At 46.3% G+C, this 15,367-nt stretch overlaps 2 protein-coding genes across 2 annotated transcripts; one reads left to right on the top strand and one right to left on the bottom strand.

The window, feature by feature from the left end:
• Positions 1–8,035: 8,035 nt before the first annotated feature.
• On the bottom strand, positions 8,036–9,744 carry BDBG_03539 (uncharacterized protein; the record flags this gene model as incomplete). The annotated part of the gene is made up of 5 exons (XM_031721297.1): positions 9,445–9,744; positions 9,303–9,380; positions 8,722–8,789; positions 8,543–8,638; positions 8,036–8,195 (listed from the first exon to the last, which is right to left on the bottom strand). Exons 1-5 carry the CDS (start codon positions 9,697–9,699, stop codon positions 8,036–8,038), a joined length of 657 nt encoding a protein of 218 aa, XP_031577801.1. The 5' UTR covers positions 9,700–9,744.
• A 1,974-nt stretch (positions 9,745–11,718) lies between these two features.
• BDBG_03538 (uncharacterized protein) lies at positions 11,719–12,635 on the top strand (the record flags this gene model as incomplete). Its single annotated transcript, XM_031721296.1, has 2 exons — positions 11,719–12,005; positions 12,452–12,635. The coding sequence occupies 2 exons, from the start codon at positions 11,719–11,721 to the stop codon at positions 12,633–12,635; spliced, it is 471 nt and encodes a 156-aa protein (XP_031577800.1).
• Positions 12,636–15,367: the final 2,732 nt, after the last annotated feature.

Genomic DNA, 15,367 nt, shown 5'->3' with positions numbered 1-15,367 from the left:
TATGTATTTATGGTTGCCTCGCATTTCCGTTTCTCCTTTTGAGTCACCTCAGAGCTGGGCCCCCTGTTGCGCCATCCACAAGGGGCTCCAACCCTTCTATCAGAGGTAAATGGATTAAAATATAGGAAGGCACCTCAGAGCTAGTTACGCGCGGTACCACCATAGCCAACGAGGTTGAAACACTGGCCATAGCGTGTGTGGGGCGGGGGCAAATATGTTTACCTTCTGTTGGCAGGAGATAACAGGGTGTTTGATAACTGTATAATATGTCTGGCGTCGTAAAATCGACAAGTTGGCTGTTGGTATCTCGGGCCCCAACCTTTGCGAAATAAGCCCAACAAATCCCATCGTTAGCTCGTGCTTTAACATACTCAAAAATATGAGAATAGGTAAATGGGGGGAGCTGAGGAGAGGGACTCTACCTATGTAGGTAAACACTGTGCCTCACTAGGCTCATTATTCCCCCGCAAATCGGTGTGCTACCGTTATAGAAAGCGCTCCCATAGCTCTTGAAAAATAGGCTTAGTTTCGGGCATTCCGCTCCTGAGTGGGTCTCTGTGTAGTTGTTTTTCGTGTTAGGATCTTCAAAATGGTAGTAAAAATCGATACGCAAGGTTGGGAGGGGTGGGGGGTAACAATTGGAAACCCAGAGCGCATCACTGTTTACGAGATTGAAAAGAGAAGGTCACTTTGAGCCCTGTGCTGCGGGGTTCACAAACCGTCAATGACATCAAGAGGAGGACTTCCCCTGTAAGATATAGCTCGCGTCAAGCTATTTTGGCATTATCCCTGGGGGGATAAAAAGAAGGGGACTCGTTGGATATATCCCAACAGCTTCTCAGATCTCCCCTGCTGCGTATCATTTGTCGCCATCAAATGGTCATATGGTATCAATCGCTTTGCCTCAATCAGGTGCCCACACTGCTAGCACTCTATTAGGGTCCGGAGAGTAGTGAGATGGGTTATAATCCATCATAGCTGCGCTGTGATATGGTGTGGACCCTGTCAGCATTGTTGCTCGGGCGCCTCAGCGGGCAAGGCTCAACAAGCCCCGAGATTTAACCGCGGACTCGAAAAATAGATTCGCGACGCTGCCGCACCCAGGTCCGTGATAACCCTGTCACCCAGCTGGACACTAACCACAAGAGGAGACATTTCCTACCCGAAACGCGACTGTGAAGCCCAGGAGCACGCCAATCGGATGGGGCTTCTAGCGACTCGGAGCCAACTCGGGCAGAACTAGGATGTCGAAAAGCCCAGGGCGCGTACACACCTGGTGACTAAACGGACCCTTGAACCTAGTTGAAATGATACCCAACAGTGTTTCTCGACGCAGAGACCGTCGTCTAGTCTGTCTAGTCTGATATGATATTTGAGGAAGGGCCGTTTGGTGTTACTTCTCCCCAGCGCTCCACAGACGCTTGCCGAAGCCTCACCCTGGCTGGATATGTTGTGAACAGTGCTCGCTCACAACTTTCTATTGTGAACGAACACCCACGCGCCCTGGCTGAGGAGGTTGGGGCACAAATCAATCATTTCTTTCATAACGTATCCCTGACTATTGAAGGTTGATATTAGGTAGCTAACGATGCTCTGCTTTCTCTTTGCAGGGGTCTGATATTCCTGGATGATATATTAGCCCTTGCTCTCCATAGTGAGTGATCTGAAATAAAATGCTACCCAGGCCATGCTTATTAGGGCATCCTTGGGCGAGTAAAGCAAGTAAACCTGGAGCAGTTCGATTTCCCAAGGGGAAGGGCGCTTCTCGTCAGCTCAATTGCCTTGGACAAACAGAAAGAGAAAGGGTACAATACAAGTAGCTGACGATATTCTCCCTTCCCTCCGAGTCTCACAATGTAACGACCATCTGGCCTAACTAGTTACTGCGTCACCACAAGTGCGCCCCTCTAAACTGGTGGTACGACATGTCCATATTATTATTATTAATAATGCTTCACCGTCGTTGAGGGATCACTCAAACCAATCAAGTTTTCTCCATTCATCTTCCGCTCTCTCACCGCTTAGAAGGCACCTTTGGAAGGAAAGGCGTCTCTCTCCCCTCCCAGCATGAATCGCCACGTCTATCTATCTGTCCAAATGCATTGACTTGCAATCTTGCCTGCCTACTACATACATTCCAAAAAGCGTAAAGCGTTCAAGGGACGACTCTAGTCCGTCCTCGATCACTTGCATTTTGCCTAACCGTTACACAATCCAGTCGTTTGAGCATTCTCGAATGGAAAGAAAAGAAACGAAAACGAAGCCATAGCCATCGCGGGGATATTCCCGGGGGAGCGTCTTTTGGAATACCACGGAACTGATACATTAATTATTAGTAGTTGGGTTTGGGACTAGCAGCAAATAAAATAATTAGGTCCCGACTGTCTGGCGCAATTCAGGAAAAAAAAAAAAAAAAGGGTTCGCTATTGTCGAGTCCAGGTTGCTGCTATTGTGATGTCGGGGTCGGGGACTCAGAAGGCGGGATGGAAAATCAAACGACGAGTAAATAACGCAGCTAGTTATTTCGCCCCCACCGAACCAGAAGAAACGCATTTTTCTTTCGTCAGAAGGCAGAAGAGAACATGCAAACTTTTTTTTTTTCTGGTCTTAGTTTCGAGTTATCATTATAATCCGATTGTTGAATCAGCGGCACTTTATTGTGACAGAGCCTCGGGATCCCTCTCAAAAATTGAGGGAAAAATATCAAAATAAAAAAAATAAAAAGTAAAAACTCGGCTGTCCCAGTGATGCAGGAGTAGTTAACTACTGGTAAAATGACAGCTTGCGTTTCGATCTGTTATTGCTTCTATAAACAAAGTCTATCAGCAAAAAACGCTGTCTGCTAAGCTTTGTCTCTTACCAAGGATGTACTTTATTTAACTATTCTCCGTGCTCTGGCAAAAGGTGTGACATAATAAAACCAGTGAGTGGTTGCTAAGGTAAAAACTACGAGATTGTAGAATCAAATTAACTATGTACAGTATGTCGCGTCTTCCAGGGACGCGAAAATAGGAAGCAGTTTAAGTATAAGTTGTGCAAGAAGAAATCATTTTTAGTACGGAGCACATGAGGGCGTAATCACGGAGCTTCTTCTTTGCAATGCTATAGTTACTTGTTCTATAATTATTCCTTGACCCTAGATGTGGATATATGAAAAAAAGGAAGAAGCAAACGGCTTATTATTAGCAGAACTTTTGAAGCGCAGTTATATCCCGTCAAGAATCAATAAGCAACGTAGATTCTCATGCCACCACCGCCGGATCTCGAAATCATTTTAGCCCATATTAAAATAAGGGGGAAAATATGCCGACGCCGACAAGGGGGACGATGCCCCTAGCAACCCCGTTGTACCCTAACTACCCCCGTGGAAGGGAGGAAGCCTGCAGTCCGTTTTAAAATCCCCAACCCCGGCTAATTCTTTCTCACATATCCCTACAGACCGTAAAGAGTAACTTACCTCTGTACACTTCTCGCAAATGTCATCTACTCCCAAGTATCATATTTGGAATCTTTCAGGCGACTAATTTTCTCTAGAGTGAAATGTGCAATGTTTTGTATGTGCCGAGTGGGCGGCGAAGAGAGCATCTTGCGCTCTTCAGTGGAGAACAACTTTGGAGGGCCATGGAAAAATAAGCCACGTATAACTAGTGCAGTAGTTACATACATATGGTACTCGACGGGTAGCATGTGCAATGTCTATAAAAAAGAAAACATGTACGGAGTACGCGCGGTTCAGATCCGGGGTTAGAGTGAAAACCAAAGAATTGACCACCTTTCTGTACTTGTTCTTCACCTCATTACGGAGTAGTATCTCCTAAAATTGGATATTTAGGTAGAATTGAGGGAAATCACACAATTTTGATAGGTGCCTACAGATAGATCAAGGATCAAAAATACAAATTTCATTCCTCCGCTGCCAATGAAATGAGAGGAAGTTTTGAGTTCACAAGACTGCGTCGCTTGGCTCGCTACTCAACGCGGTCGGCAATGAAGGAACTTAATAATAAATGAAGAAGGAAAGAAATGAAAAAAAAGAAAGAAAAAAACCGAATCGATCAACAGATAACTACTATGAAAATGATCTATCATCTTTTTCTTCAAATCGCACACCGGTGTCGTTTCCTTTAAAATCCGATATCGGGGTATGTATTCCCGACACCAGAGCCCGCCCCCTCCCTCCCGTTTTCTCCTCAAGTCAATTCGCCAGGGCGATCTGTACGTAGCCGTGACACTCTCATTTAATAATATCTGGAAAAGCAAATAGCGGAGATAGTTACAACCTGGACTCAAGGCCGCGATGTAGGTGGGAACCACAGAAGGCTCGATTAGAGTTGGCCACGCTAACTTAACATGGTAAAGCGCGGCGGGAGCGAGTCCCCGCTGATCCACGAAATCTCATTCGATCGATATTGGGGCGATCGTTTGATGCTTAGCAATGTTTAAATTTGATTTTTAATCTCTCTGTTGGAGGCTTATTAGAGCGCGGGGTGGTGTTGTGTAACATCTATCAGGGTTGTTGTGGTTGTGGTTGTGGTTGTTGTTGTTGTTGTTTTTGTCCCCTCCTACCCTACCTTCTTCTCTTGCAGCGATAACTCTCGCGAAGGGGGTTGAAGTGGTTGGGAAAAGGAAAAGGGAGCCAATGGGGACCAAGCTTTGGTGGCCTAAACATGAGTCAACCGTTGCTGCTGTGTAATTAGAACGAAGAAGTTAGGTGAGTAATTGCAGGAATGCGGAAGGATAAGAGGGCGAATCAGGCTCTGGGTGATGCTGTGTGGATCGGTCTCACAGGGCAGAAGCTAACAGGCCTATTCAAAATACTGTCAATGCGACTGACGTGCATGACACAAGCACACGACTATCCTTAGAATAGTGAGAATAGTGAGGAGCGGCAGGCCGTGGGTCTCCGCTGTGGTCTGCCTGGCAGGGTGCAGACGTCATCTAAGTCGATCTTTGCAGGATGGGAGATTGTTGGATATGGGAGAAACTCGGTAAATCGGAGATCTTGCTGTCAACCAAGGCTGACATTATATTCGGGGTTGGAAGAGGTTGCTAATTTCACGATTGCACCGAGGTTGTTAGGGTGTTAGGGATGTAGTAGTAGAAGGGCATGGATTTTGCAGGCATCTCTATTCAGGTAACCCCAGTGAGTATAGGGAGAGATAATGACATATTCCACGCAATAAGTGCAGGGGCAAGCTTTCGTAGCTTGTTACTCGATACACCATAATAAATCCCTGCATCTGGAAGGGTATCAAGCCGCTTGAGAGCAGTTATACACTAACAGATTTCTTTACTTTTAGTTTGAATTCCGGCGTAGCTGTGATAAGCCCATTGGCTTAGATCAATAGCAAACTGAAAAAGTAGTCACTGAAAATACTAGACCTGTTAACCTTGGTCTAGTAAAGGGGCAAACAATGTAAAGGCGGAATGGTGGAAACAAAAACTAATCCTGTAGAGCGGCGTAGAGCAGCGTTGTCGGAACCCAGAGGCGAATTGGTCAGCCTACATACAGAATGTCATTGCCATGGGGTCACAAGCTTCTTTTCTTGCAATGCATCATGTTTTGTACTTAAATTGCAAGCCAGTGACTGTTCCAGGAAGCCAACGGATGGATGGGATATCCAACACATTGAAACTCTTGTGAAATCATACAAAGTTTGATATTGCACTATTGAGATGAACCAAAGCGTTTCCGATGTGATTCTGCTGTAGTGAAGATGGCGAAAGGATAATATGCTCATCTGTCAAGTATAAAAGTTGCTGCTGTTAAAGTGCATCTCTTTATCGGAGAAGTGCATTGGCTGCCGCCTTGATGCTCCAGCCAAAACTGCGGCGCAGATCAAGGAGCGACGAAGTTCCCACAGGGCGTCTGAGAGAATGGCAAGTGACCAAAGGCGAATCAAACTTCAAGGCAAAAAAAAGCAAAGGAACCCCCCAAGTATAAGCATAAACCGCCACAGCAGGTGGTGGGTTGGTGTGGGTTTGGATCCTCTTGTTAGAGAATCTTAGAGTAGCAGGGCCCGTGGTGTAGATTTCTTTTCTTTTTTCTGCGGGGTGATCTGTGTCAGAACTGAGAGATTTTCGGGAGGCTTAACTACTCTGTAACTTTAGGTACCGATATCCTCCTCCGTACGGAGTACATCCAGCCTGTGTCTCTATTTCTTTGATATTCCAACATCAACGTTCGTGTCTCAACTTGAAACACCCGCAAAATCCTTGTCAAGCTCACGTCTGTGGGACTACTGAGAGGCAACGTAAAACATCTAGAATACAACATGCCCTAGGTTCCGCCCTGATGCGCCTAGCAGAGCATATTCAAATCCCGGATGCTGAGCCGGTAGTTACTGACATAACTACACGTGTTGCTGGGTTCATGGATGTTATTTACTTTAGTTTGCCTGCCCCCCACCGCAGCCGTAAGAACAAGCAAGGATCAGGGGGGGAAATCTGGGATCTCCAACTAACTTCGGCGCGCGTCCAAAAGCCAACACCACCCATGAAGCCATGGGCGATGACGAATTTCTTAGACCCGGAAGAGCTTCTTCACTTTACAAAACCGAAAGGAGAAGTCTGTCTCCCTCCGTGAAAACCCCCGCATTCCTGATGTCTGAACCAGTTCCTCGATTGTTGCTTTTGGTAACTGATGTCCGAGACCTGCACGCTGGGAATCAAATCTTTCCTTGCAGCTGGAGCTATGGCGCCCTGTGTCTACCAGGGGGGGGTTAGGCTAAGAATCTGACAGTTCTATGAAGATAGGAACAACGATGCAGGGTTCCTCGGGCTCACAGCCCTAGTGGCGGATGTGTAGTGGGTAGGCAAATTCTCAACTTCCTGTATGTGCCAGGGATATATATTCATGAAGGGCCGAGAGGAAAGAAGGTTATCATGGTGAAGTTTTTTGAAGCTGCAGATATTCGATGTGCCCCATGCGAACTCACCCTGCCTAGTCGCGAGTCTGCCAACAAAAGTCGTGAGCCGTAAAAACTTATGTCCAAAGATATTGGCTCGGATAAAATAATGGATGATGTTGCAAAGCAGCTGCCGTATACAGTACAGGACATCCATTCTTCCGTTCAGATTTCTAGATATATCATATTACGCCTCCAGCAGCCGCGCGGCCTGTTGGCCTATTCAATACTAAAATAAGAGATAGCCAGTTTCCTAGCTTCTATTTTCCTCTGCGGCGGGACCAATAAATAATCACCAGCTGCTCTGTTGCTCTGTTAGCTGTATGGTTGATCACACCAGTTCCTGTAAGTTACTGGATGGAACTGCATGAGGGAGTTCATACTTGAAGATAAATAACCTTCGATTTTGGATGGAACACTTTCCATGCTTAATTATACTCTTTTTCTTTCCCCTTTCGGTGATATATTACTCACATCCCATTATTTCCTCGAGGGGGAGGAGGCGCCCGTTGGGGTTCTCAGAAAGTCTACTGATTAACAGCTACGAAGTATGTAGAGTGCGTAAATAAGCTATCTAGGTGCCTATATTAACAGGCTAGATGGGAAGTTATCGACAACCGAGCAGGACAAGCTTTAAAGTCAAGGTGTCCCTGCAGGCAGTGCTAAGTATTGGCCGCCACGCTTGAACAGCTGGGGTACTGTAGTGCAACGGCCTTATTGATGTCCTAGTAGGTCATTGGAATCTAGGGAATAAAGTGCTGGAGGCGCTCGAGAAACGTTGGGGAAGCCTGTTCGTGGCTTTATTTATTCTCCCACCTGCTTTAGTTGTACAGTACTATAACCATGTAACATATAGATATATAATCCTCATATAGAACATAGTTCAACGTTATCCATATAAAAAGCAGAATAGTTCGCATACCTCTACCGCGAAGATCATTATCCAGTAGAACTTCTTCATGCTCCCCTGCCTCCTCTATTGATCTGCGGCTATAAATAAATAATACAGCCATTGTCAGGAAATGCAGGGACTGTACATATATTCTAATAATGGCTGTGGATATGATAGGGATGGATAATCATGTAAATCACAATAGTTCATAGTTTTAAAAGAACATATGGCCGTTTCAATTAACTTCAATTAAGACATGGACCCAGATTCTATGGTAGGGATGTTCAATATCTGCAGCAGCAACCGAACTGTCCTTCTTAAAAGCACGGTACTGTACCTGACAACCTTCCACAACATCCGCATCCATACATATAGCTACGTATACATATTTGTGACTATATATGTCTCAGAATGCACTGGGTGTAGTCAAGTGTATGTATGTACGTAATGTACGTACGTAATGTACGTACGTAATGTACGTACGTACATACTTCTCTAACACTTCTTCTATGGGAGAAAGTATTCTCTAAAGTCACATATAGTTACTTGACCACCATATCTGTCTCTTAAAATAGATTTATTTTGTCTCCTGTGCCAGACGTACACAGGTTTTTTAGAATCCAGGGTTCACAAGATAGATAAGGCACCAAGTATTCCATGTGTGCGTGAACTCCTGGTTGTCGCCCACACAGCAATGCATGGACGATACTTTTGGTACCATTATGTATACATGTATACATACAGGCACAGGCATTGATGGGCGAGTATCCATGGATATGCGGCATGGATCATGTGGCCCGGATGTATGTACAGTACACTAATCCGCAGTACGCTGTAGCTACAGATTTTACATTTTGCTAATCTCACAATACACGCTGGCGCTTCCCGGCACTTGCTGAAATGTTGTACGTACATACATACATATACGTGCCACAGCTTTCTGGTATTTCTAACGACGACCCTGACTTTATTATAGCTCTGGCCACAAACTGTAATAATACTTTAGCATAATTAGCATAATGAAGAGTATCATAAAACTCAGAATGGAGCAAACAAGGAAGCGAACTGCAACGTGTACAATGAGTATTCACTATTGTCAGCTTCAGTTGCTGCTACGCCTGTGTTGATTTCTCGAGGACTGCGCAAATATATATCGAAAAAGCAAGGAAGAAAGAAAGAAATTACAGGGAGCTTTTGGGTTCAAGCCGCACAACTGAGAATACCGTAGCGTGGATGCGGGATAATTTCTGGCTTTCCCCTCCCCCTCCCTCCCCCTCTCCCCCTCCCCCGGAAATAGACGCCGGTATCCCTCCTACCTCCCTCAGGTACCTAGCAACAAGCTGACCAGAGGTTGGCTTATCGCCCAGGTCAAGCAGCCGGAATAGATCAAGTCTGAGGTGTTTTCCGAATCAGAGTGTCTCAGATGGCCCATCCGGTGGGTTTCAGTATATCCCGCCGTGGGGATGCAAGGAAGGGGGCGCCTGTAATGTACATGTACATACGTTACATGTACATATTTTCCGCGCAATAGGATAGTAGAATCGGGAGCCAAATGCGGCGGGGGTCCCAGCCAACCTCCTCTGTTACCATGCCGTCTTAGGAGAAGAGAGAGCGAAAAAGTTCGCACAACCCCTAGCCACCTACAAGGGTGCTTAGAAGATATCCATCCATGTGTAGCTCTTCCGCAGAGGCAACCATGGCAAGTGACGTGAATCCGATGTAACCAGCTTGGCGCTGTGGGTAGGGTAGATGGGATGTCGAGTGGGGATATAGGGATGAATACTCCGTACTGAATGACGAAATACTCTCCTCAGTCTTACTTGCATAGCTGAACGCATGTTTGTGGAGTATGCGATTAAACAAATCAAACCCCACCAGCATCAGCGCAAAGATTAACATGACCTGGAGGTTACGATGTGACAGGAGCGTGACTTCTCTTCACAACCTTGCTCCTAGGATGAACTGTACCCTTGTCCAGAGCCCTGTCAAGCAGGGGCTGATTAGGTAGCTCAGACCAAAATTAACTGTTACTTGCTCCGCAGTCATGCGCGCGAATCGCCGCAAGCTCCTTCAGCCGGAAGAGGGAAACCATATAACGAACTAACAGAATGTTCAGTCAAGGATTGTATACGCACAGTACATAACATGGTCGGGGAGGAGCCGGTTCCGGGGGACCTAATTGAGGAGTGCATATTGTTCCGGCCAACGCGCGCTCCCATCTTGATGATGTGATGTCTTCGTTTCAAACGAGGGGAGGTAGTTAGTGTCTGTCCATCGACAATCGCTAACCTTCTAACAAATATCACCAAAAATGCCGACAGGAAAATGACACGGCGCAAGCAAGGAGCCTGTAATCCACGTACCGGGTAACTATCGTCCGTGAGCCACTCCGCCAAGAGGAAGGATGAGGGGTCTTCGTTTGGGAGTTTAGACTCATAAAAACAGCTTTTCGGTGTTTCTTTTGCAGCCAATGGTGGGGATTCATACTGTCCTGTCCGCATTTGTCAAGGGTCCAATAACAAGGGTTTGGGGGCCGCACAGATGAACACATTCTCTATATTTTTCCCGACAACTTCTCACTAAAAAAGAAGGGGAAAAAGGGCGAAAAGAGATAAAATTCGCGCCCAGCCATCATCCCATTAGACTTTGGGCAACTGGTGGGGAATGGCAGCTCACAGGGGTAAAAAATCGCGATGAGGGGTCGATTTTTTCGAGATGGAACCCTCAAAACGGAAAATTAAATAGAGAGGGTTAATCTAGATGAGCCCTGCAGTACATATCCCAGCGAACGGGTAATTGTGTATGTACATGTATGTATATACGTACAATGGCTCCTGAATTTTCATTGCCTATCTAGACAGGACGTTGACCTCGCTTGTCTTGAGTAATGATAGGAGGAAGTACGTTGGCAGTTTGCCTTCACCTCTCCTTTCCTCATCCCCACCCCCCGATACCCCGAAGGAAGAATACAATAGATCCCCTCCCATTTTTAGGATTTTTTTTTTTTTTTTTTTTTTTTTTTTTTTTTTTTTTTTTTTTTTTTTTTCCTTTTTTTTATAACTATAGTTAGTTATATATTTGGTCCGGGAATATAAATTTCTTTCCCATGCACGCCGCAATTAATTTGCAGGAAACTTCGGCGAAGGCGCTCGGAAAATTTTCGCGGTCAGTGGATCTCTTTTCTTCGCCGACATTGAACTAGTCGCACACTTGCTGAGTTGTCAAGAAGACATACTATGCGTAGAAATAACAACAATACATATAAAAGGGCCCAAGAAGGATTAGGGGAAAGCTGTAGGAACTGCGGATTAGCCCGAGTAGGTACTTATGATGGTTAGATGATATATCCAGAGTCTTTGCACCGCCCCCAGCCCCCCTCCCCCAGAATACCTGGATGAGAAGCGGTATAAAAAAATAACAAATCTTGGCAGAGAGCAAAATACACGGTGATAGACGGAGCGTAGCGAAGGCGAGACAATTGGATTATTATTGGGTGTAACCGGACTAGACGACGTGGTGTGTGAAGCAGCTCAAGATACGACGCAGAGCTAATGTAGGCACGGTTCTCGAATTGTCGGCGACCAGGCCTGCCAAGCAACCACAGTCGCCGACATAACAAACAATTTTTAGGACGATGCAGGTGAAATTGGGGACATGGAACAGAAGGACAGGAAGCACAGATTTACGCTGAATTTCCGGGAGGCAGGCCGAGTTATCTGCAGGTCCATGTCCTGAATCCTGATAATCTTTCTCTTTTTTTTTCACCCACGAACGCGATCTATCTTGTAGTTTGAAGAGCTCTCTGATTTATGAATGACTAAGCTGCCAAGTTCTCTGGCGGGGCGGAAGGTTGGACCGTCATTACGCTGCTAGACTCAATGCAGTTTAGCGGGGTGATTGACATTGTCAGCCAATCACATGGCGCGGTTTGACCCGACAGTCTGGTCCAGCGCTCCCACGCCAAAACCGCGCCAAGATGACGAGCCGCAGACGTCACGTCGAGCCAAAAAAAGGCCATTTCGTACGACCAACCACAACGCAACCGCCTCCCACCCAAATACCGGACGAATACACCCCAATACGGGGCCCAGTTATCGACGGGACGGGGCTTTCAAATTAGGGCCAGTTGGAGGTTGCGGGCTTGGGTTGGTTTTTGCAGTCGGCGCCTCTTCGTCACCTGGGCCAATCAGACCCTGTCGTGTGAAGTAAGGTGTCTCCAGTGTGCTTTTATTCGCCAGACGCTGTTCTTCAACATCAGTGCGGGGGCGGCGGTGCGGGACTACAGACTTCTCTTCAGATGCCAGCCAGAGCACGGACGACCGCGGGAGGCGAATGTTTTTTCCCGGCGACTGTTGTTGGGGGTGGCCGGGCTGGTCCTTCAGCTGCTTTGGATCCTGCCTATCCAATTCTTACAGAGGCTACATGTATGTATATGTTGTGTGCACATCTACACCTCCTGCTAAGGATGGTGCAGGGAGGGAGGAACTTCTGCACATATATCTCGATAAGGAACCCCTTCTACAGCAATCGATGAAGCACCGACTACTCCGTACCGCAGTTGTGCGTTTCGAGTCAATAACTCACTAGATGCGCCTTTCGCCTATTCAGTAGTACATCTCCAGCTAACTTGGATATCTACTAAGGAGTCCAGACTTTTTGCACTGGAGCTACCATGTCTTGGCGATGTTCGATGTTCATCAATAGTGTATGATCTGCTACGTCTAGATCCCTTCCAAAAAGCAGGTTTTGTTACTCTGGACACGTTTAAAGTTCTCAACGCTCTGCGACTCCTCATTCGGAACCACTTTTCATTCGAGATAAGCGGCCCAGTTTGAGTCAATCCGCCACGATTCGTATCAGATCATCTCAGTTCCCTTTTCCCAGTGTGAATTTGGCCCGTTGGAAAGCGTGTCAATGGCATATATGTGTATGCCGCTTGGAATAGTTCTCTAATATATGAACCAATGCGCTGCTGGATCCGCTGGTCCGCTTCATTCAGTGCTTCGTCGATTTCTTTGGTGCAATCGATCACATTATGTGAAATTGGTGCTGCAGGGTCAAATGAAGAAAAGGAGCACTTGTCATGACAGGTTGACAGGTTCGGCTATTATTACAGGGGTTCTACACTTCCCGATGTATGCCGGGAGGGAAATAGAAAAAGGAATCAATAAGCAAAGAGCAACCTTCGCAAATTGCTATGACCTAATTCTATTTAACTTTTATCTTCAGTGAAGAGACAATCCATGGACGTTTATAGAGTCGACATCATTAACTATTCCTACCTTACATGATACAACGACCGTGCCGTGCCAAATGTTTGTCGAGTATCTGAGTTGATGCTATCCTTAGATCTCTGGTGCATATCATAAACCTTGCACGAAACCCTGACCCTCGACCAGCTAGCGACCAATAATGGCTCAGCAAGCCCAACAAGTAAGTCTGGTGACTTGGTTTCGCACAACTACGCCACATCGTGATGAAATCCGTGGTGCATTCAACCCCCCAAGAAAACTCCCAGGTACGGGCATCTCTTCTCCAGTCCATGAACGAATGGCTCCTTCCAACTTACCCTAGGGTTGCTAACGCTATTATTATTTCAGGCCTCTGGATGCGGCACAGATCATAATTTGAACCCCGCAAAAATTAAGTTCAATTCGGGCTGGGCTTGTGGTCGCCGTGGATGATCTGATATCCGGTTTGATTTGAGTTCCTAACGGAGAATTCTTCCTTGAATCCCACACTGTCATTGGTGGTGTATTTTCTCCCTCTTGACATTTTCTCTGCTTTTCAGGCGGGCCCTTTTCCCCGTCTTCATGATCAACAAGCCGAAAAAAAAAAAAAAAAAAAAAAAAAAAAAAAAAAAGGAATGTCTCATATCCACCTGCCACCTTCCGTACTGCTTAGTGTAGTTCCCGAGACCCTCTCAGATATATCGCCGTCCAGAATCCCGTTCTAATAAGGTCTAAAATGACAGATGATCGCTCTGCTCCTACCTTCCCTTATTAGGTAGCTAGACACGACCAATTTTCAGATCTCCAGGTTGCAGAACAAGATACGAGAATCGAAGCCCACCCATTCCGCATCACAAAACCACCAGATGGGCAGGGGGGCGGAAACCACTTATACAGCGTAACGCATTTCACGAGGGAGAAACGGCTGATTTATTGAAAACTAAGCTGATAAATATTAATTACCGGACAGCCTGAGATACTAACCCTTACAGCAATGATACACGCTTACATTTGAGATAACCACCTGGCTATCCTGGTTCTATTGGCTTCGTTGGGCTCTCATTTCGCCAGAAAGCACATGACATGCCCAATATTCCTAGAGCTCCTCATGCCGATTCCACGGGCGCACAATGTTATATAGTGATGTACGCGAGTATATACGTGTATGCTTCTATCGCTAAGGATTATCCCTGTGAGAGAAAGCAGAAAACGATCCACGCTGCGAAGACGGAGAAAAATATGACGCGAAAGACGACCAAAACTCGAAAACTACATCGCCGTTGGCAGCTGGGATGTGAGATTGACTCTTCCTCGGGTAGAGTTTACGCTAGGCAAGCCACAAGGCGATCGCCCCAATACAGAACCGGTAAACTAAAAGTGCCCAGGCGCTCTTTTATTTATTTTATTTTCTATTTTACTTTCTGCGTCTCTTCCTTCTGGCTGTTTGCGACTTTGCTGCGAACCTGGCTAGTAAGGACTCTAAGGAGGGGGACAAGGGGAAATCATGGGCCGCCATCATTTGTGAACCATAGTTGAGCTTCCCTCAGCATCTCTGCCGCCGCCGCGGCCAATGCCTGTTGGTTTTAAGCCCCCCGTAAAAAGTTTAGGGGCGTGGCTTTTTGCGGCAAACAATATTCCTGGACCAACAGGAGAGGAGGCCGCTGCGGTTGGAGCAATAATTGTCTCTCCCTGCCTGCCGCTACTGATGCTGCTGCCAGTTGCCCTCCCACTCCTCGCCCACATCTGGGACCTTTCCCATCATCTCCCCACTACCCACAGAAATAAGAAAAATAAAAAATAAGGTCTGATGGAGTTATGGTTCGCCTTATGCTGCATCTGCTGGCCCTGCGTCTGCGGTTAGCATGGGTCAAACTCTGTCGTTAGTATATGGCAGAGCAGAGGGCAGGCGTAAAACTGAAATAAGTACTCTGTATGGGACCCCCCCGGTTGGCTCAACTCGTCTGCTGCTGCACTGTAATGCGAATCAGTGTGGGTGTAAAACCAAGCAGCTCTTGTCGATCTATCTTTCCCATATCAAAACCACTGTGCACCACTTCTTCGCTCCTGATTAATAGCCAAGTACCACCATTCGATAGCCACACACACAACACACGTATGCCTTATATATTCTTAATATATTGCTTCTAGAACTCCAATCTCAAAATACTAATAACACTAAAAGGGTTGCCTCTCCCTTCATATATCCACCCACCCCCCCAACGTCGACGTTTTACCCAACATTTCCCCTCACAAGCTATACTCCCTCTACATCTACCCAAACTTCCCACCAACTGAGTAACAGATCCTATGTGAAACGGCAAGAAACAACAGAGTCA

This window comes from Blastomyces gilchristii (assembly GCF_000003855.2).
Source record: "Blastomyces gilchristii SLH14081 genomic scaffold supercont1.5, whole genome shotgun sequence".
NCBI lineage: Eukaryota > Fungi > Ascomycota > Eurotiomycetes > Onygenales > Ajellomycetaceae > Blastomyces > Blastomyces gilchristii.
This window is presented reverse-complemented; position numbering and strand designations above follow the sequence as displayed.